This window comes from Macrobrachium rosenbergii, chromosome 13 (genome assembly GCF_040412425.1).
Source record: "Macrobrachium rosenbergii isolate ZJJX-2024 chromosome 13, ASM4041242v1, whole genome shotgun sequence".
NCBI lineage: Eukaryota > Metazoa > Arthropoda > Malacostraca > Decapoda > Palaemonidae > Macrobrachium > Macrobrachium rosenbergii.
In genome coordinates this window covers 45,501,929-45,525,562 of record NC_089753.1, presented here as the reverse complement: position 1 = coordinate 45,525,562, position 23,634 = coordinate 45,501,929, and the positions used below count along the sequence as shown (strand labels likewise).

Genomic DNA, 23,634 nt, shown 5'->3' with positions numbered 1-23,634 from the left:
GTCTTACACACATAGATAGATAGATAGATAGATAGATAGATAGATAGATAGATAGATAGATATTTTATTGACCATTCTCCACAGAAACATCAAATACAATATTATGAAATTACACAACGGTCCAAATACATAAACTCATTTCACAAATTACATTTCCTAAAAAGGAAAAAGAAAATTAAAAAGAACTGTATTCAAAACAAATGGCAACAATAATTAATATTAATTTTTTAAATAACACAAAAGAGATCATATCGAGAGCTGTTTTGAATATCCAATTCCATATCACATAGCAACACTAATATACAATAGACTAATAAACATCACACATTCAGATTAGACTGGAAATGTGTTAAAATTGTAACACAAAATGAAGTCAGCTGGGCGACGCACAATGAGAGAGTTTGCATCTTATTATTTGAAAACCTTCAAAATTAAGCTTGCGATATGACAAACATTTGCATAGTCTGATCTTTCTATCATCAAGTCGCTCATTGATGAGATATCGTACTGGGTCCGAATCTGGTAGGTCCTGGGGCATGCTTCGATTACATGTTGCTCAGTTTGTATTTGGCCACACACACACAACCTCTCCTCTACAGGTAACCGGCCCCTCCCTCTTCTGTTCCAATGGCCAACCTCAATAGCAAGAGAATGGGAACTCAGTCTTAATCTTGTCCACTCCATTCTCTCCAACTCATTTACATTGGTTTTTTTACTTTAAATGTCATGAACGTTAAATTCTGAATTGACGTTTTTATAGAAAGTTAATCTACCTGAGTTTGAGGTGGTAGTTACTTCATGTTTCAATCTTTCAGATGCTTGCATTACATCGTCAATATCATTATCTAACAAGTCTCTTATATAACGTGAGGTAGGGGTATTAAATTCCAAAATTAGATTAATTACATGGCCCAGTGGATCGTCTCCCATTGTACCACGCTCCACCCAAGCTTTAACGAAAAACTGTCTCTGCTTTGACCTGACCAGTGAACGAAAATCAACAAGACCGAGTTCGACCAAGCAAAGAGAACTTGTAGTGGTTTTCCTTACACCTAACAGTTGCTTTATGCACCATAAATATAATTTTTCCATGGGTCTCAAATCACCGTTAATCCAAGATTCATTTCCATACATTAATGCTGGTAACAAAGCCGAATGAAAAACCCTTTTCTTAATATAAAAAGGAACATCATTATTTTTATTTAAGAATGAAATAAATTTTAAAACATGACACATTCTAGATTGTGCTTCTGCTTTCACTGATGATGATATAGAGCCATCAGCAGTAAAAATACATCCTAAATATACATATTGCTCGCAGGGATCAACAACAATATTCCCTACAACCATTGGCTCCTCATCGCGTCCATTGCCATTTATCACAAAAAATTTAGTCTTACTACTATTTATTTTCATTCCATGAGAGCTACAAAACTGATTGAGTAAATTTAACTTTTCCATCATACCACGCCTGGTTGTTGAAAGGAATATCGTGTCATCCTTAAGGACAAGGATGTGTAACCAACCCAGAAACCCATCAATACCAAAATTATTTTTAATTAATCTTATAAGATCGTCCACAAAATGACAAACAATAGACATGAGGTTGGTGACCCCTGGCGAACACCAATTGTCGAAGCAATTAGAGTTGTCCCAACAATACTATTGGTAATTTTGTACATAGAAATAAGTGCTACTATCATTACAGATCCACAACCTAGTCTTTTCAATATCAAAAATAAAGTACGCCTTGGTACTCTGTCATAAGCTTGTTGGAAATCAATAAATGTCACAAAAAGTTTGAATTTTTCCTCTTTGCAAGGTCAATCAACAATCGTAAAGATATAATATGCTCCAAACACCCCCTTCCCCTCTGCGACCCTGCCTGCTCCTGCATGGAGTAAACCAAAGAGAGAGTCGGGCACACAGAACTGCATCATACAATTTAGCTATTGAGTTTATCACATTTATTGCCCGATAATTTTTAACCAATAACCTTGAACCACGTTTAAAGACAGTAAACAACTTTGCATTAATCCACGATACAGGATACAATGAGGACATAAATATATTGTTAAACAAGGCTACTATACATAAAAAATCCAAGACACAGGTAACATTTTATATAATCCAGGGGGCACTCCATCAGGTCCGCTCGCTTTCCCACTCTTCAAACGCTTGATTTGTGATTGTACTTCACGGCATGAAATAGGATCATCTAAAATGGGTACATTTATATCAGTTTGTAAGTCATCAAGATTCTCAATCGTATCCCCCGAGTGGCCATACAGCTGTGTGAAGTGTTCAACAAATTCCTGATCTGATGGTGAAGAAGCATTACCAAAGTCAGTTGAATTGGTATTTAACTCTCCGCGCCAATTAATAGCACGCCAAATTGTAGAACTATCATTCTCACTTAAAAGGCGTTCCCACCTATTTACAGTAACATCAACACCAGGTGCTGGCCTCCTAACTACCGATTTACTTGCGCACTCGTAGAGTTAAGTATATCTTAGTTTAACCAGACCACTGAGCTGGTTAACAGCTCTCCTAGGGCTGGCCCGAGGATTAGACTTATTTTTACGTGGCTAAGAACCTACTGGTTACCTAGCAACGGGACCTACAGCTTATTGTGGAATCCGAACCACATTATGACGAGAAATGAATTTCTATCACCAGAAATAAATTCCTCTAATTCTTCTTTGGCGGCTCGGAGAGTCGAACGCTGGGCCAACAACATGCCAGTCGAAAGCTCTACCACTCCTCCAAAGAAGAACTGCGCACTCGTAGAATATAGTACCCAGATCACCTTCAAAATTGTCAATACTTCCATCAAAAGTAGGTTCTCTGTTTCGCCAACTCACTGACAAATAATTCTTGATTCATTTGTGCTGACATTATAGGCGGAGTCACATATTTATTAGTAGCTTTACTTTGCAACACTGCATGACCACCGAGCTGAGACGCTCTTTCTTTTATATCAGTTAAATCGAGGCCAGGGCATATAAAGGCTAAGGATATGGGTGCATGATTAGAAGGTAATCTCAAATCCTGGATTATATCGAAACTCTAACAATGTGTATGTACTCATGAGATAGATATCAAACAAGAATCAAGCTCAGACACCCACAGTTGTCCCTGCCTATAAGTAAGACCTCCCTTGAATTGCCTGCAAGACGTTTGAAGATTGTTAACAACCAAAAGTTTTTCATCTACACAAATCCCGAGTAACATCCTCCCATTGTCATTAGGGTTAGGTACGGCGTCGGGGATAGTAGGGTAAGAATAGCTAGGCAGATCCCGTCTCACCGGCAAGTCACGGACACCGACACCAAAACGAGCGTTTAAATCACCCATCCCCACACAACCACCTACATAAGACTTAACTTTCTCCTGTATTTTACTAAGTAATGACATGTCAAAATAAGGTGAATCAGATGGGGGGACATAACAAAAACCAAATAGCACATTCGGCACACAACTAATTGTGAGCCACACCTGATCACTAATACTATATATCTTCAATCACAACGTAAGAAAAAGACACCTACGGATCAAAACACAAGTACCTCCCGCGGTGTTCTGCGCTCCTATTACGACTAATACAAGATACATAACCAGGGAAATTAATTGATGACGAGGTTTTTACTTCGTTAAGGCAAATTATATCATAATCCAATAATAAATTCTCTACAAAAGTTTTCTCAATCTTGGTCCTAACACCATTAACGTTCCATGAGATTATTTTAAGATGTTTCCGTGGGCTACCTAAAAGGGTGAGGATTCCATGAATCAATCACCACATCATCTTTATAGAGCTTTCTCTCCCTGTAGTTCATCCTAATTGCACATCCCTGATTTTCTGGCTTCTCTTTCTCTCTCTTTTCGGCTTCATGCAGTCTTTTCCATTCCATCCTGACAGCTGGATGGGTATCCTTTTTAACAAAAATCTTCTTGAATGGGTCTTGGCATTGTTTTAAAGCTTTTCCCTTTTCAACTATGGGATCCCTTTCTGCTCTCGAGCCCAATGTGACAAGGATAGGTCGGGAACGAGTATTATCCTCATTACGAGTTCCCAGCCTCCTATGAGATAGAATCGGAGTAGTCACCTGAAGAATGTCAAATATCTTCTGGATCTTGGAATCTTCATCATTCAACCCCTCCAGAACTACCCGTTCATCTGGAACGCCAAGAAGTACTAAATTCTTCTCCCTCTCCCTACGATCCAATTTCTCCAAAAATAATTGCTGTGCTATAATTATTTCTGACTGCTTATCTATTTTCTGTTGCATCTCAGTAATCTTGGAAGTCACATCTGCATCAGAAGAAACAAGAGACAATTTCACCCCCGCCAAATCATTCACGATTGTTGTTAATTTCTCATGGATATCTCCATCAACAGCAGTAGAAGTTAAAATAGCCTCTATCAGTTCATCTTTATTAATGCTTTTCAGCTGCGAACGCTGTAGTTTCTTAAGATCATTTAAAGTCCTCATGATACAGGCAAGGTGGGTGTGGGCGTTACCCGTGTATTTGACAGCTGTCACCAAGATGTTTTCGTTGTCCTTCGTTGCTATGGACGCCGTGGGTTGCTAGGGCCTAGTGCGCATGCGCAAAAATGGAAGTGAACTTAAAAGGGGGATTCTCCACCGTTCAGCCTTTATTTATCTTAAAATAAAACTAAGTCGAACATACACTGAAATCACTTCTGGCCTCGTACATAAGCACCACACATTAACGCGTCTTTTAGCATAATCACGTCAGCAGCACTCGATCTAGTTCTCTTGAAATTTTATGAAAATACCCAGACCATTTCACAGTGTGTTTATCTACAACCAGGGCTGCCACCTACCTAACAATAATAACAAGGTATAAAAATAAGATTCATAAAAAATAAATAAAACAATAATACTAATATAGTATTTACCAATCAACCACTCGTCTTACACACATACATTATATATATATATATATATATATATATATATATATATATATGGGTGATATATATATATATATATATATATATATATATATATATATATATATATAGCATATATATTTTATATATATATATATATATATATATATATATATATATATATATATATATATATATATATATATATATATATATATATATATATATATATATATATATATATATATATATATATATATGTATTAATACAGTGGTTGATATATATATATATATATATATATATATATATATATATATATATATATATATATGTATGTGTGTAAGACAGTGGTTGATTGGTAAATACTATATTAGTATTATTGTTTTATTTATTTTTATGAATCTTATTTTATACCTTGTTATTATTGTTATAAAGTAATGGATGATGTTTTATACTTAAGGACAAAAGATTATATCAGATAAGTATGGATAATTCCGATGAGCATGACTAGTAGTATATATATATGTATATATATATATATATGTATATATATATATATATATATATATATATATATATATATATATATATAATATATATATATATATATATATATATGTATGTATTCGATAATGTAATTTTTTTATAGGTTTTCCCCTCTTTTACTGACTGATTTATGAAAAACTGTTTTTAACCTAAGTTTGACCAATATAAAAGTCATCACAAGAATATCACGGAAATTACAATACACATACTTTACCAATGTCAGAAGAGTTCTTATAAGTACATGTTTCATTGTTTTATTGGTCTTAAATGCTACATTAATTCCAGAATTCTTAAGAAAACTAAGACAAACTCCTCATTACAAAAAGTTTTTGTGAAATAACTTTTTTTTTGTTATCATAACATGTCTTTTCTACTGCCCTGAATGTTTTGTCAGATATTCCTAACATAGATATTTCATCATCAATATATTTAGGGCTACATATACGTAATGACCTTAACAGATTTCTAACTTTATTGTTGTAACCATTATAACATGAAGGTAGACTGAAATTGTGGTGGGTTTTCTGTACAAACTGCATGTAAACCCAATATTTTTTTATGTTTGAGGCAATCCAAACTGTAGGCTCCCATCCTTTTTCAATTTCCATAGTGAATTTTACTGACGGCACCAATTCATGTAATTTAAAGAAGCTATTTACATTTTTGTTCCCTGTCCAAATATATATCTCGTCAACATGCTTGAACCATACTGCATTGCGCAGAATGATTTTAATATTTTTGCTTTCGAAAAATTCCATATACAAATTACTTAAAAATGTCGATAAAAGGTTACCCATTGCCACATCAAAATTTTGAGAGTAAAAGTTCACGTTGAATCACAATTTACACTCTTACATTATATATACATATATATATATATATATATATATATATATATATATATATATATATATATATATATATATATATATATATTGTTGGTAAACACTATATTAGTATTATTGTTTTACTTATTTTTTGTGAATCTTATTTTTATACCATGTCATTATTGTTACAAAGTAATGGATGATGTTTTATACTTAAGGACAAAAAGTTATATCAGTTAAGTATGGATAATTCCGATGAACATGATTAGTAGTTCATATATATATCTATATATGTATATATATACTGTATATATATTCGATAATATAATTTTTCAATGGGTTTTCCCTTCTTTTACTGACTGATTTATGAAAATCTGTTTTAACCTAAGTTTGACCAATATAAAAGTCATCACAAGAATATCACGGAAATTGCAATTGCTAGATATATATATATATATATATATATATATATATATATATATATATATATATATATATATATGTGTGTGTGTGTGTGTGTGTGTGTGTGTGTGTGTGCGCGCGCATGTATATAAAACGTGTATTATGTGAGTGGTTGATTATTGTATGTTATATATACATTATTTTCCTATTGTTTATTTTTTATATGAATCTTTTATTTTTATACATTATTTTCGTTATAAAGTAATAGATGATGTGATTTTTACATATGGGCAAAATATTATATCATTTAGGTATGGGTAATTCTAATGAGTATTGTTAGCAGATTTATGCATCGCCTTATGCTATCTAAAATAAATGCATGAAGGTAATACCTTTTTGTGTATTAAACATGCTTTGATTTATTTTAAGATATGTAGATCCAAGAAGACGACTCCGTCTGACGAGAATATATTTCTGGTTCAGATTTATTTTTGTCAAAAGTAGGTTACTGTTGTCAAGGTTGTTAAGTTTGTGCAGTCCTTGGTTTTACTTAAAGATATTTTAAAGAAAACTTTGCTTCTGTTAGTGAAGAAAGGTATCCAGTGATTGAAAACCAGCTTAGTGATTAAATTTTTGTGCAAGTTGGCATTTGATTATAAATGAACGGTTTAGTATATTGTCGATTAGGTGTTCATAGGAATGGAAGGAAAGATGTTTGTCCATTTGTTAATACTGCATTTTTCAACATAATTAACTTTGGATTACAAGTCATCTTCAGGTTATTTAAGCGGAAGTAAAGCAGTTACATAGACTAGATGATTTTTACGTAGTTTGTGAAGTGTTAGGTTCAACATCAAAATAGTTACATACTTGATGTTTTATCTTATGCTGAATGTGATTTCCACACCTAGAGGATATTTTTCTGCTTTCTTATCTAACCTGAAGCGGGCCCTGATGACGAAGTTGAGGATCCTGTTGATCCTCCAGAGGAAGTTGAGCCAGCTGAAGATGAAGTGGATGAATCAGAAGAAACTGAACTTGTTGATACTCGTAAAGAAGTTGAATCGGGAGAGCTAGTAGATCCTGCTGAAGAAGATGAACTGCTTAAGTGTCCAGAAGCTGAAGTTCCTGAGGAAGTTGAGTCTGCAGAATTAATTGATCCTACTGAAGAAGTGGAGTCAGGAGAACTAGTAGATCCTGATGAAGACGTAGATTCAGCAGAACTTGTAGATCCAGCAGAACTTATAGATCCTCCTAAAGAAGCAGAACCAGTAGACTCTCGTGAAGAAGTTAAGTCATCAGAACTAGTAGATCCAGCAGAACCACTAGATCCTGTTGAAGAAGTGGATTCAGCAGAGCTAGTAGGTCCTACTGATGAAGTAGAGCCAGCAGAGCTACTAGATCCCCCAGAAGGAATGGAGTCAGCAGAATTTGAAGATCCTCCAGAAGAAGAAGATCCAGGTGAACTAGTAGATCCTGGTGAAGAAGTGGAACCAGTGGATCCTGGTGAAGAAATGAAACCAACAGAACTGGTAGATCCTCGTAAAGAAGTTGTGTCAGCAGAGCTAGTAAATCCTCCTGGAGAGGTGGAGTCTGAAGAACTAGTGGATCCTCCTGAAAATGCGGATGTAGCTGAGCTAGTAGACCCTGCTGAAGCTGAACCAGGAGATCTAGTAGATCGTCCTGAATAAGATGAACTACTTGTATCTATAGAGGTTGAAATTCTTGAGGAGGTTGAGTCAGCAGAGCTAGTAGATCCTCCCGAAGAAGTGTAGCCAGCTGAGATAGTAGACTCTCGTGAAGAAGTTGAGTCATCAGAACTAGTAGACCCAGGTGAAGAAGTGAATCCAGCAGGACTACTAGACCCAGGTGAAGAAGTGGATCCAGCAAAGCTAGTAGATCCCCCAGAAGAAGTGGAGTCAGTGGAACTAAAAGATCCAGCTGAACTAGTAGAGCCTGCTGAAGACGTGGAACCAGCAGAACTAGGGGATTCTGCTGAAGAAGTGGAGTCAACAGAACTGCTAGATTCTCCTGAAGAAATAGTGTCAACAGAACTAGTAAATCTTCCTGAAGAGGTGGAGTCAGGAGAACTAGTGTATCCTTCTGAAGAAGTAGATCCAGTAGAACCAGTAGATCCTGCTGAAGAAGAGGAGACAGCAGAACTGCTAGATCCCCCTGAAGAAGTTGAGCTAAGAGAACTAGTAGATCCTCCTGAAGAAATGGATCCAGTAGAACCAGTGGATCCTTCTGAAGAAGTAGAGCCAGCAGAGCTAGTAGATCCCCCTGAGGAAGTTGCGTAAGAGTGTGTTCTCAAGTGGTTATCTAGAGCTTCTAACGTTTAGAAGGAATTGCTCGAAGAGGGTTTTTTTTTGTATAATTTAATGAAAAAATATTGATTAGATAGATTTTAACAAAATAATGAACAAATATTGTCTTCGCTGGTAAATTCTGACTTGACTTCATTATTAACAAAAGTATGTTTATATGCATATACTTATATATATATATATATATATATATATATATATATATATATATATATATATAACGTATATATATAGTATGAGTGGTTGATTGCTGAACAGTGTTATGTGTATTATTTTCTTGTTTATTTGTATACGAATCTTTTTATACCCTGTTATTGTTATAAAGTAGTGGATGCTGTGTTTTTTATATAAGGGCAAAAGATTATATCATTAGGTATGGATTATCGTAATGTGCATTATTAGTATAATATGACATCTAGAATAATTGCATGAAGGGATTGACCATGCTTTGGCATATTTTACGATATGCAGCACAGATCCAAGAACAAGATACCGTCTGAGGATAGTAGATTTCTGGTTCAGATTTATTTATGTCAAAATTGGGCTATTGCTGCTAAAACTATTAAATTTGTGCAGTCCTTGTTTTTACGTAAAGATATTCCAAAGAAAAGTTTGCTTCTGTGTAGAGAGGTATCAATTGATTGAAAGCGAACTTAGTGGTTAAGAATTTGTGTACTTTGTCATTTGATTATAAAAGAACGGTTATTACATATCAGCAATTAGGTGTTCACAAGAATATAAGGGAAGATGTAGTCCATTTTTTAATATTGCATTTTCAACATAATTAACATTGGCGTGTATGTCATCTACCAGATTTTTTCTATGTAGGGTTAAGTAGTCATTTAGACAAGGTAATTTTACGTAGTTGGTGAAGTGTTAGGTCCAACTTCAAAACAGTCACATATTTGAGCTTTTATCTTATTCTGAGTATTTTCGATACTCAAGGAGTATTTTTCTGTTTTCTTGTCTAACCTGAAGACTGCCCTGTTGATGAACTTGTTGATCCTCCAGAGGAAGTTGACTCAGCAGAAGATAAAGTGCTAGATGCATCAGAAGAAACTGAACTTGCTGACCCTCCTGAAGAAGTTGAACCCAGAGAGGTAGCAGATCCTCCTGAAGAAGTTGTCTCAGCTGAAGATGAAGATGTAGATGCGTGAGAAGAAACTGAAGTTGTTGATCTTTCTGAAGAAGTTGAACCAAGAGAGCTAGCAGATCCTGCTGAAGAAGATGAACTACTTGAATCTCCGGAAGTTGAAGTTTCTGAAGAAGTGGAGTCAGCAGAACTAGTAGATCCTGCTGAAGAAGTGGATTCCAAAGAACTTGTAGATCCTCCTGAAGTAGAGTCAGTGGAACTAGTAGAATCTCTTGGTGAATTTGAGTTAGTAGATCTAGTAGATTCAGCAGAAGAAGTGGATCCAGCAGAGTTAGAAGATCCACCTGATGAAGTAGAGCCATCAGAGCTACTAGATCCCCTAGAAGAGGTGGAGTCAGCAGAACTAGAAGATCCTCCTGATGAAGTGGATTCAGCTGAACTAGTAGTTCCTCCTGAAGAAGTGGATCTAGCAGAACTAGTGGATCCCCCTGTAGAAGTTGAGACATCTGAACTAGTAGAACCTCCTGAAGAAGTGGAGCCAACAGAACTGGTAGATCCTCCTGAAGAAGTTGTGTCAGCAGAGCTAGTAGATCCTGCTGAAGAAGTTGAGTCTGCATATACTCTTATGTGGTAATCTGGAGCCTTTTTATCGTATTCATTCGAAGAGTGTTTTAATTCTTACCAGAACAGGGTGCTATATTTTGTTAAAGTACTTTCACGCAAAAATGTCCACCAGAAAGAAATCTTCTAAGTAAAACGGTGATGCTTATAAATTTGCGAAGTTAATGTGATGATTTTAAGCATATTGACTATAGCAAATAATTTTTCAGTCATATGATAGCATAGATGCTAAAGTGCCCGTTATTTATTAAATCCTTCAGCTCAGAGAACGTATCCAAAAGTAAAAGGAAGTAGACATGAATTTGGCGATGAAATTTATTCACACACTGATAGTCATAACTTGGAGAGTCAATATATAACATATATATATATATATATATATATATATATATATATATATATATATATATATATATATATATATATATATATATATATATATATATATATATATATATATATATATATATATATATATATATATAATATGTGTTGTACATATATGTATTGTATTATGTTTATATATATATAATAGATAGATAGATAGATATGACTTATCTTTGTTATGGTTATCACTTTGTCAATAAATTTCGTTGCGAAATTTATTTTTACTTAATTTTGCTTTTGGATAAGTTCTCTGATCTAAAGATGAAAGAACATATTCTTTTAAATATATGTATATACATACATATATGTATGTATATGTATATCATACATATATATATATATATATATATATATATATATATATAAATATATATATATATATATATATATATATATATATATATATATATATATATATATATATATATATATATATATATATTTACATAATATCTCTCTCTCTCTTTCTATATATATATATATATATATATATATATATATATATATATATATATATATATATATATATATATATATATATATATATATATATATATAAGAAATTTTTGTAACACCAAATCAAATTTGTATATATTTTTCATGGTGTATATTGGAAATCACTGTGAATAATTCCCATTTAAAGTATCACTCTGTATTATGTTTTAAGTTCCAGGTTTCTTTTATTGTTTTGCCTCATCATGAAAATCTTCCCAATAAGGTCGTATGAGCAATATGGAATATGGAAACGACACCTTACCTTGGGTAATAACTGCAGTGCTTGTCCCATAGATTTCAATTTTGAGTATTTCTATTTCTTGCTGAAGCTGTTTTCTATACGTGGCGAGATTGCTGTTGACAGCTTGTGTTTTGTTAACTGCCTGACTTAGTAGTATTGAGGCAGCGCTTGTGATTACACTTTTATCTGCTTTGACATAGCTGGTGGCAGTCTTGAGGTCATTTGTGTAAGACATCGCAGAAACAATTAACACATCTATTTCATCGATATATAAACTAATATTAACTAGTTTATCCAAAAGGTTGGATACAGCGGTTAACAAATTAGAAATGAAAGCAGACTGTTCAGCTGCCGTTAATCTTTTGTGCCGTCGACGTGAGTTTGTTGCATTTTGTAAATTTTGAATCTCCTGATTCATGTTTGCAAACTCAGAGGTTGCATTGTCAACCTTGTCCACTAAAGCTTGCTTGGTGCTTAGCTGCCTTTGAGGCGAAAGGGAAGTTTCAGTGGATGTACTTGCAGAAGCTGTAATAAAAAGTGTCATTAAATTGTTAGATATATAATGAAGGATCACTGATGAAGCTAGAAGATCTTTAGTGCATAGCACTTTTTTATTCAAATTTTACTACTTTTGTAGCCTTATTTGGAAATTTCTTGTCATAGCGACCCTGTAGAGGGAAGGGTTTCTGAAATATCCTTGAAGGTAATGATTGTTAGTTGGTGCGGTCACTTCTATTTATTTCCGTTTTAGATTCGTTAGGTGACGCTATTGTCGTTGTATAAATGCCGGTCTAATGATGGGCTCTTTGAATCCACAAGGTAACGGCAAGGGAAAGGAATAGGTACTAAAGCTAAAACTTTTACTCACACCCCATCGATCAGCTACTTACTAGCAGAATGGTATTTCCTCAATGTTCTCAGACGTTTTATACTTTTGTCCTTATATTTACATTATAACTTATTGGCAGACATACTTGTAACAAAATAAAACAATTTTCATCTATAATTTGAAAATGTTAGGATAGTTTATTTCTTTGTATGAAACTCAGTAAAAGCTCTGTTAAAGCTATATTTTCAAGCATTCAGTGCCCATAACATGTATATTGTGATTTTCATTAAAAAATCATCACTGCGACTGATTTTTTTTTTGTCCTTAAAGAGTATGATTAAAAGTTAACTTCTTTTCTTTTGTTATAAAATATGTTTTCCAGCTTTCTTTCTGGCTGCTTTTGATTTTTTTTCCAGCTATCAGCTGACTTTGTCTGCACCCATTTTGAGATCTGATAGTGGGCTTGATAATGAAGTATTCCGATACGTGTGTTTATAAAATTCTATCAAAAACTCACTGCCACATGTTACCCTTTAAATTATCGTGGAACCTTAGCCACGTTACATTAGGTTGTTTATATTTTGTAATCTTTCAGGCTATGGAACTATGCCATTGAGCGTCTTGTTATTTATTTATTTGTGGAAAGTTCCAGAATTGTTGTATTTGGTATAGTTCCAATTATCTTGTTTATTGATTGGCAGTCCTTAGGTCTTTGAGAATTATTAAACAAACTCCATGGAACCCATTTTAAAGGGACATGATCTAGAGTTTAATGGCTAGGAGGTTCTGTAACTTATTCGTACAGCCAAATAGTTTTATTTATCTGGGGTTAAATTTATGCGTTTACTATTTCGCTCTTTACACTGAGATAAGTAATTTCCAAACAAGTATTTTTGGTGACCGTTCCAAATATTAAGAATAAAACATTGTCGTTTTTCTAAATGTATGCTAATTGTATACTTTTGCTAAAGAACTATTTTTTTTTTACAAAACAATACTTACCGAGCAAAAGTGAAGTCACCCTTACCTTGAACGTCGAGTTATCGGAGAAACGAGATTTCGCATTCCTTTTTTTTTTTTTTTTCTCGAAAGATCTATTTTAGGTGCAAATGATAGTGGGGTGTTATAAACACTGTACAAAAGAAGTAAGGACTAGTAGATAAATAGATGTTTCGGCATATGCGAGACTGAAACAGTAAGGTTAACGAAAAGAACGGTCAAGTTTTGAAGGGAATCAGCTGATATGTCAAGAAAAACTTTGCGTTAAAAATAGTGCCTATGATATCTGAATAGCTTGGAAGAAAATGTTCGTGCTAAATGTGCTCGTTTTAGGCACCAAAATCTACAATGAAAAGTGGAATTCTTGTATAGAACTGCCGCTCTTACTGAGTATACCTGCAATGGTTATGAAATTAAAATATCTTAACTTGCAATGAGATAAGCGTGCGAGTGATAGGGTGTAGGCATATTTTGCATGAATGAATTTAAATATAAAAAAATGTACGCAGTAACTGCCATGTATAGCATAGAAACATATACATAGTGTGTACATGCATACAGTCACACACCATCTTCCATCCTTTAAGATGTGTGTTGTCGCTTGTTAAGCTTTCAAATATGGGTCAAAAGTTTTTTGCACAGATTTAGACAATTGTTGTCTTAATAAAATATAAAGTTATTTGGATCCTACTTAAATTTTCTGTTGATTCTTCTAAACTGCATATATAGCCTCTTGCCATGCAGTGAAATCTTGATGAAATTTAAGCAACTTGTTTATTATCAGCGAATCAATATTTAATATTTGTAGGCCTTTGGTCATCGTAGAAGAGTTCTGTGGTTCAGGTTATTCTCGTGGAACTGAACGTCTGTACAGTTGCATTATTTGGCTTAGCGTTAGAGATAAAAATATATTTTGGCTATTTTTTTAATTTTTGCTAAGAAAACCAAACTGGTGCAAATTAGTGATATAATTAACATGTTCAGCTTTCAGGATTTTCAAAGTGGCCAGGAGATAGGGTGCTTCCACCCCAGGCAGACATTAACAGTTGGAAAAAGGCACTTCAGCATTCAGATTATTTTAAATGCCATTTCGCAAACTTTTATCTCTACGAATAAATAATAGATTTTTATCAAGGATATGAGTTTCTGACATATCCTTTTATTATTTATGAAATATGATTGGTTTCTTACTGAGCATTTTTATAAGAATCCTTTGTAAGAATCTTGTTGTTATAAAAAAAGTTTTTTTTTTTTACTAATGAGGATAACTTTATACAATTTAGGTATGGATGATATTAAGGAGCATAATTAGATTTATGCATCGACGCGTGATAGTTGAAATAAATGCATAAAGGTAATAAAGATTTTGCTGTGAACATGCTTTGATTTCTTTTACAAGACGTAGTATAGTTCCAAGAAGAAAACATCGTCTGACGAAAGTACAGTTCGTTTTCAAAGTTCTTGTTGTCATGCGATTTCATGCAGTGGTATTGTACATAGTCTTAAATGTTCTTAGTCTTGAGTATACAAGGTTAAATTTTCGCAGTCCTTGTTTGATATGTAAAGAGAGTTGAAATAAGATCTTTTTTGCAAAATAATGCTTGAGGATAAAAGGGGTTTAACGTTCTTAGAGTGGGTCTTGACACAACTAATTTTTGGAGTGGAAGGAAAAAATTCAGTCAGTTTTTTTAATAATTCATTTATCCAAAATAATTCACATTAGATTGCAAGTCCTCTGCTGTGGCTTTTAAGCAGAATTATACAATTAAGTACACAAGATGATTTTCACTTATTTATCCATGGGCTAGGCCTAACTACAAGACAGTTAGATACTTGATCTTTTTCCAGAGGTGAATATAATTTAATAACATTTAAAGGGTGCTTTCTGTTTTCTCATCTAACCTGAAGGCGTCACTGATGATGAACTTGATGAACTTGTTGATTCTTCAGGAGAAGTTGACCCAGGTGAAGATGAAGAACTAGTTGATGCATCAGAAGATACAGAACTGGTTGATCCCTGAGAAGATGTGTCGGCAGAACTAGTAGATCCTCCTGAAGAAATGGATCCAGCAGAACTAGTAGATCCTTCTGAAGATGTTGATCCAGCAGAACTAGTAGATTCTGCTGAAGAAGTGGAATCAGCAGAACTAGACGATCCCCTGAGGAAGTGGAGTCAGCAGAACTAGAAGAATCTCCTGAAGAAGTAGATCCTGCTGAAGAAGAGGAGTCAGAGGAACTGCTAGATCCTTCTGAAGAAGTTGAGCCAGCAGAACTAGTAGATCCTCCTGAAGAAGTGGAGTCAGCAGAACTAGAAGATCCTCCTGAAGAAGTAGATTCAACAGAACTAGTAGATCCTGCTGAAGAAGAGTCAGCAGAACTGCTAGAACCTCCTGAAGAAGTGGATCCAGCAGAACTAGTAGATCCTTCTGAAGATGTTGATCCAGCAGAACTAGTAGATTCTGCTGAAGAAGTGGAATCAGCAGAACTAGAGGATCCTCCTGAAGAAGTGGAGTCAGCAGAACTAGAAAATCCTCCTGAAGAAGAGGAGTCAGAAGAACTGCTAGATCCTCCTGAAGAAGATGAGCCAGCAGAACTGGTAGATCCTCCTGAAGAAGTGGAGTCAGCAGAGCTAGAAGATCCTCCTGAAGAAGTAGATTCAACAGAACTAGTAGATTCTGCTGAAGAAGAGTCAGCAGAACTGCTAGAACCTCCTGAAGAAGTTGAGCCAGCAGAGCTAGTAGATCCTCCTGAAGTGGAGCCAGCAGAGCTAGTAGAGTCTCCTGAGGAAGATGAGTAAGAGTATATTCTCATATGGTTATCCAGAGCTTCTAACATTTTGAAGTTATATTGTTCAGAAAATGTTTTAATTTAAATTAAAGAAAAATGTTGGCTTGATAAATTAAATAAACAATGAACAGATAAATAGTGAATCATCGCTAGTGAGTTTTGACTTGACTGCATTATTAACAAAAGTATATATTACAAAAATTTTTGGCTTTTTTAACGGGCACGTAAACGAATATAAAGCTGCATATACCATTATCCTAGACCACCAAAATAGAATTAACTAAAATACTTGTAAAATATTGGTATTTTGATTGAGCAGGAACATTTACACTAAAAATTTTGGTATGGCAATGGGTACCTTTTGTCATCATGGTTAAGTAATTTGTGTATGTAATCTTTCGAAAACAAAATATTAGAATCATTCCACGCAATGTACTATGGTTCAGGTATGCTGACGAAATATATATTTTGGCAGGGAGCAAAAATTTGAATAACATCTTTTTTTAAATTACACGAATTGGGACCAATAAAATTCACTATGGAAATATAAAAATGACGGGAGCCCACCTTTTGGATTGCGTAATACATAGAACTAGTAATGGTTCTACAATGACTATGTACAGAAAACCCACCAAAGTTTCTGCCTATGTTCATTTTTATTCTGGTCACAACAAGGAAGTTAAGAAATCAGTTTTCAAATCCATTTTTTGAAGGCATTATCTGTAGCGCTAAATATATTGATGATGAAATAGATATGATTAAGAACATCAGACAATGCATTAAAGGCGGGCAGAAAAGACATTTTATGATAATAGGAAAACTTATTCTCTAAAAAACTCCTTGTACTACCGTACAATAATAATTTCACAGATATTCCCCATATTAAGGATCTTGGAGTTATTTTAGCATTTAAGAACAATAAAACAATGAAACATTTAATTATAAAGAACTCTTTTGACAATGGTAAAGGATGTGTATACTAAATTCCATGTAGTTCTTGTGATAACTTTTATATGTCATGCTGAAAAAACATTGGAAAAGAGACTAGAATAGTATAAAAGATGTCACGTATACACAGCTGAACAGTGGAATTTTCCCACATGTTAATGAAAACAGTCATACAATCAAGTGGACAGGGGCAAAAATAGATAGTTTATTGGTAATTCATCGGAAAGAAAGAAATAATGTTTTATAAAAGAAGCTTTTGTAAGAATATGAATACCAGTAAAGGTATGTATAAGCTTGATCTATTAATTTCAAAAGAAATATGTAAGATGCATACATTTTATGGAGGGAAGTTGACTCAATGGGGAAAGATAAGCGGGGCACCCGTGCAATAATTGGATTCGTAAATGTTGACCTGTCACTGACGAGTGTAAGGTCTCCATCACCGCCACGCCCCCTTATGACAGGGAGGTCCTCATCCCTGTGCGCCTGTCAGGCATGAACATTTGGTTTCCATTCGCCTGAATGGTCGCATGTACTGTCCCTCTAGTAAATGTATTGTAAACCTCTACTACTGTGTATCAGTTCCCTGTAAATGGCTTAGCAATAAAGCTGAAACAAGTCAGGATTTACAAAGCTTTTTCATTCTCCCTTCTGGTTGTATATATATATATATATATATATATATATATATATATATATATATATATATATATATATATATATATATATATATATATATATATATATATATATATATATATATATATATATATATATATATATATATATATATAATGTGTGTGTGTGTGTATGTATTAGAGAGAGAGAGAATTTATAGAAACACAAAGCGACTGATATAGAAACTATAATAGAGACTATCATGAAGAGTGAGACACGTGGTCGTACAGCTATGAGTCAGAAAATGAGAGAGAGAGAGAGAGTGAGAGAGGAAATGAGCAATGTTAATCAAGCGCTTAGACAAAACGAAAATTTAACAACCGTTCGTAGCCGGTAACGACAAGTTGAGCCAGCATTCCAAAGCACAAAGACTAAGGTGAAAGGTTATAAAAACACTTTGCAAACCGCCTGTCGTGAACTTGCCATCCAAAGAAATAGTGAACAGTATAGTGAATAGTGAAGCATGTTAGAGATGGTGAACAGTGACGTAGTCGACATGCCTCATAACTATGACATATCAAATGTCATCATCTCAACGCGATAAAGGAGGGAGACAGAGAATGGTAGAGACGGTTGACTGTGTGCGGTGTGTGCGTGAAAGCGAATCCCCGCCTCGGTGGTTGAAGGGGCTTAGAATTTTCACAGCTCTCTCTTGCTTAGTTTTTTCCAAGTCTAAGTTTGGACTTGTATTCAGTTTGGAATCCAACCGACTCCCATAAGAAGCGGCTAAATCAGATTGGTGGGACCATTATACTTCAAAAGGGACTATAAGGAAAAACCACAATTACGTATCTCAGCTAGCCACCCCAAAGACTTAACCTACATTTAAAAGAAATAAGTCTGTTCCTCGAACAATGAACGTACAACGCCCTCTGTCCAAGCCACCTTGGAAGAAGGCCAGTAATATGTAATAAACACGCACACACACACACACACACACACACACATATATATATATATATATATATATATATATATATATATATATATATATATATATATATTATATATATAGATAAACATTTATAAACCGAAGTTGTATTGAGAAAATTCTAATTTAATGTTAAGCTTCTACCAGAAAAGACGTTTTGTGAGAATGCTTACATTTTATTAGGTTTACCTTCATCCTGTTTCAGTGTAATATTACAATGTTTTCCAATGTTATTTTTATCTTTTAATATATGGTACAGTGGGGGGCTTGGAGAGAAGCGCTTTTTGTGTTTTCTTTAAGCCATCCATTATTTTTGCCACCATTTTCTCTTTTTCTTACCCGTGACTTGGTGTCTAAGTGAGTCGAACACCCAACAGTACTTAGGTACCAAATCATTTATCACTTATAATCCCATTCGATGATATTCTCGAAGTAGCGTGAATTGGATATTAAACGACATTTGTAGCTTAATTTTTATATAAAATGTCACGGTGAGGTGATAAAAATTCATAAATAGCTACGTGTTCCAAACGTACCAATTGGCTGTCATGGTGGGGGTGTTTTGATGCCAAAGCTAAATACAAATTCACGCACTCTACGGATATATGTACGGTAGAGTCGGCATTAGTTTAAAACTCTCTTGACAGCCCAGTGGTCTAGAACGTCGACTGGAAGTCGTTGATGTGTACTGTCGGGTATTTAAGTTACTTAGGTACCAAATCATTTATTACTTATAATTCCCCTTCAGTGGTATTTCCGAAGTAGCGCGACTGGTTATTAAACGACATTTGTAGGTAAAAAAATGTCATTCATATATATATATATATATATATATATATATATATATATATATATATATATATATATATATATATATATGCATATATGTATGTATGTATGTATGTATGTATGTAATGTATGTATGTGTGTAATATGAGTAATTAAATGGTCAATACTGTAATATGTATTATTTTTAATTGTGCATTTTTATAAGAATCATATTTTTATACCTTGTTATTGTCATAAAATAATGGATGATGTGTTTTTTACTTAATAGATATTAATTAGGTATGGATAATTCTGATGAGCATAATTAGCAGATGTGTGCTCCAACATGTAATCGTTATAATAAATGTTTGAGTTAGTAAATTTTTGTGCATTGAACTTGCTGTGATTTATTCCAAGATATGCAGCACAGATCTAAGAACAAAACACCGTCTGACGGGAGTAGATTTCTGGTTCAGATTTATTTATGTAAAAATTGAGTTATTGTTATAAAAATTTTGACATTTGTGCAGTCCTTGTTTTTGCGTAAAGATATTTCAAAGAAAAGTTTACTTCTGTTTGTGTAAAGAGGTCTCCAGTGATTGAAAGAGAATTTAGTGATTAAGATTTTATGCAAACAGGTATTTGAACATAAGGGAAAGGCTTAGTATATTAACGAGTAGGTGTTCATAAGAATGGAAGGAAAGAAGTAAGCATATTGTTTTTAATATTACATTTTCCAACATAATCAACATCAGAGTGTAAGTCATCTACCAGTTTATTTTTAGCAAAATTAAAGTTATGTGGACGATATGATTTTTACGTAGTTGGTGAAGTGTTAGGTCCCAGTAAAAAACATTTACATGTTTGATCTTTTATCGTATGCTGAATGTAATTTCCTCACTCAAAGGATATTTCTGCTTTCTCATCTAACCTGAAGACAGCCCTGATGATAAACTTGATGAGCTTGTTGATCCTAGAGATGAAGTTAAACCGGGAGAGCTAGTAGATCCTCCTGATGAAGATGAACTACTTGAATCGCCGGAAGTTGAAGTTTCTGAGGAAGTTGAGTCAGCAGAACTAGTTGATCCTGCTGAGGAAGTGGAATCAGTAGAACTAGTTGATCCTGCTGAAGAAATGGAGTCAGCGGAACTAGTAGAGCCTGCTAAAGACGTGGAGTCAGGTGAACTAGTAGATCCTACTGAAGAAGTGGAGTCAGCAGGACTAGTAGATCCTGCTGAAGAAGTAGATCCAGCAGAACCACTAGATCCTGCTGAAGAAGTTGATCCAACAGAACTAGTTGAATCTCCTGAAGAAGTTGAGTCTGCAGAACTAGTGAATTCAGCTGAAGAAGTGGAACCAGCAGAGCTACTAGGCCCTCCTGAAGAAGTGGATCCAGCAGAGCTAGAAGATCCTGCTGATGAAGTGGAACCAGCAGAGCTACTAGATCCCCCTGAAGAAGTTGAGTCAGCAGAACTAGTAGATTCTGCTGAGGAAGTTGAGTCTGCTGAACTTGTAGATTCAGCTGGAGAAGTGTATCCAGTGGAGTTACTAGATCCTCCTGAAGAAGTGGACCCAGCAGAGCTAGAAGATCCTCCTGATGAAGTGGAACTAGCTGAGCTACTAGATCCCTCTGAAGAAGTTGAGTCAGCAGAACTAGTAGACTCTGCTGAGGAAGTTGAGTCTGCCGAACTTGTAGATTCAGCTGAAGAAGTGTATCCAGCGGAGCTACTAGATCCTCCTGAAGAAGTGGATCCAGCAGAGCTAGAAGATCCTCCTGATGAAGTGGAACCAGCAGAGCTGCTAGATCCCTCTGAAGAAGTTGAGTCAGCAGAACTAGTAGATCCTCCTGAAGAAGTGGATTCAGCTGAACTTGTAGATCCTGCTGAAGAAGTGGCTCCAGCTGAACTAGTAGATCCCCCAGTAGAAGTTGAGCCTTCTGAGCTTGTAGAACCTTCTGAAGAAGTGGAGCTGGCAGAACTGGCAGATCCTCCTGAAGAAGTTGTGTCAGCAGGGCTAGTAGATTCCCCTAAAGAAGTTGAGTGCATATACTCTCATGTAGGTGAGAGAATGACTGGTTTCTTATAAAAGAGTTGGAAGGTACATTTATGTTAAATCTTCATTACCGTGTTATAGCGTTATGTATGGGGTAGTTGGAAGTTAGAAAAGCAAAGAAGTATGAATGCAAAGTTGTTAAATACGAAGAGTCATGAATGGATAGTAGATAGGCTGATTTTTGCCGATAATGCACTATTAATACGCAATAGTGAAGAAAAGATGCAGAGTCTGGTGAGAGATTTCCTAATTATTTTAGGATGAGACAATTGGATGTGACTCCTAGTGAGAGCAACATAAGCACATAAAGAAGCAAAGACGATGAAAAAATAAATGACAGCATGTATACTGGAAGAATGGAAACGACTGATTTGCACATATATTTGTGAGATGTAGCTAATGATGGTATTGTGAGAAAAGAGGACAGTCATAGAATAAGGGAAGCTAGGAATTTAATAATCGTCAGTTTGTGAAAGCAAAAGTTTGTATGTATGAATGGATTGTTGAATGAACTCTCCTTTAGGGAAGTGAATTTTGAATGTTGAATACGTATTTGATAAGAAAGACTAAATATGCCGAGGAGACGGTTTCTGTAGTATGTTGAGTGAAACGGATTAAATGAACGAGAACTTTAGACATGAGAAGCTTTTTTTAAAAAGATTAGCATAGCTGAAAAGATGGAAAGGGGATATAAGGTTGCCATGGTGAGAGGATGGAGGAGAAGTTGAGGAAAAGTTTGTATGTTTGGGTAGTTCTATATTTTCTGAGATACTAATTGCTGTTGAGTTGGGGGGAAGGCCCATCTGACTCAGCAGTCAAAAGATGATTATGGTAGTTATTGATTATTTAAGACAAAATACCCCCAGTTTTTTAAAACGGCTTGTTAAGATTATATATATATATATATATATATATATATATATATATATATATATATATATATATATATATATATATATATATATATATATATAATACACTCATACACACACACACACACACACATATATATATATATATATATATATATATATATATATATATATATATATATATATATATGTACATATATAAACCAGAATTGTATTCAGAAAATTATAATTTAATGTTAAGCCTCACCACGAAAAATCATTTGTGAATAAGCTTATTTTTAATAATTTTACCTTCCGCCTTCGTCAGTTTAATATTATGATGTTTTCAAATTTTGATTTTTACTATATCATAATTTGGAGAGTATGCATAATATACGCTGAAGTGGAGGACCAGGAGAAAAAGTTTTTTTATGTTATCTTAGAGCCATCCATTATCGTTGCCAGCATTTTCTCTTTTTCCTGTTCCCTAGCTTCACTGAAATGTGTATATCATGTTCTTTTGAAGTTGTTGCCCTCGATGTTATTTTGTAATATGCAGCAATTTGTAAGTTTATATCTAAACTCATAAGGCAGTATGCATATAAAAGATCTCTGTTTTAGCCACTGGATTTTTTTAAATTAATTGACGCAGCCTCCGCTATCACGAGAGATTTTGAGTCCTCAGTATAAGGTCCTCTTAATTAAGCTGATGCTATGTCCGTAAATCATCCACAGTGCCACAAGATTCTTCAGTGTTCCGATAATGAAAGTTATCTTAATAGGGTTAGAAAAATATAAAATTTATGTAAAGAAACACTCCAGTTACATATTGTTTTCTTGTATATATTGAACTGTGAAAAGGTTTTATAACTGCTTATAGTGATGGCTATAGAAGTGATCAGTATATCTTGAACACAGTAGTGAAATGTT

At 34.3% G+C, this 23,634-nt stretch overlaps 4 protein-coding genes across 30 annotated transcripts in view; 2 read left to right on the top strand and 2 right to left on the bottom strand.

The window, feature by feature from the left end:
- Positions 1–4,494: 4,494 nt before the first annotated feature.
- Positions 4,495–8,997, top strand: LOC136844778 (neurofilament heavy polypeptide-like). The gene is made up of 4 exons (XM_067114015.1): positions 4,495–4,508; positions 7,127–7,197; positions 7,643–8,370; positions 8,473–8,997. The coding sequence occupies exons 1-4, from the start codon at positions 4,495–4,497 to the stop codon at positions 8,995–8,997; spliced, it is 1,338 nt and encodes a 445-aa protein (XP_066970116.1).
- A 994-nt stretch (positions 8,998–9,991) lies between these two features.
- On the bottom strand, positions 9,992–12,096 carry LOC136844777 (sericin-2-like). Its single transcript, XM_067114013.1, has 2 exons — positions 11,883–12,096; positions 9,992–10,794 (listed from the first exon to the last, which is right to left on the bottom strand). The coding sequence occupies exons 1-2, from the start codon at positions 12,094–12,096 to the stop codon at positions 9,992–9,994; spliced, it is 1,017 nt and encodes a 338-aa protein (XP_066970114.1).
- Positions 12,097–15,368: 3,272 nt separating this feature from the next.
- The window catches only part of LOC136845263 (streptococcal hemagglutinin-like), a 157,135-nt gene continuing 148,869 nt past the window's right edge, over positions 15,369–23,634 (bottom strand). For all 27 annotated transcript variants that reach the window (XM_067115402.1, XM_067115377.1, XM_067115380.1 and 24 more), the window contains one exon: positions 15,369–16,469. In XM_067115402.1, the coding sequence (XP_066971503.1) occupies positions 15,601–16,469 (869 nt within the window). In that variant the 3' untranslated portion in view covers positions 15,369–15,600. The remainder of the gene's footprint in view (positions 16,470–23,634) is intronic.
- Positions 16,907–21,886, top strand: LOC136844596 (fibrous sheath CABYR-binding protein-like). Its single transcript, XM_067113886.1, has 2 exons — positions 16,907–16,922; positions 20,739–21,886. The coding sequence occupies exons 1-2, from the start codon at positions 16,907–16,909 to the stop codon at positions 21,884–21,886; spliced, it is 1,164 nt and encodes a 387-aa protein (XP_066969987.1).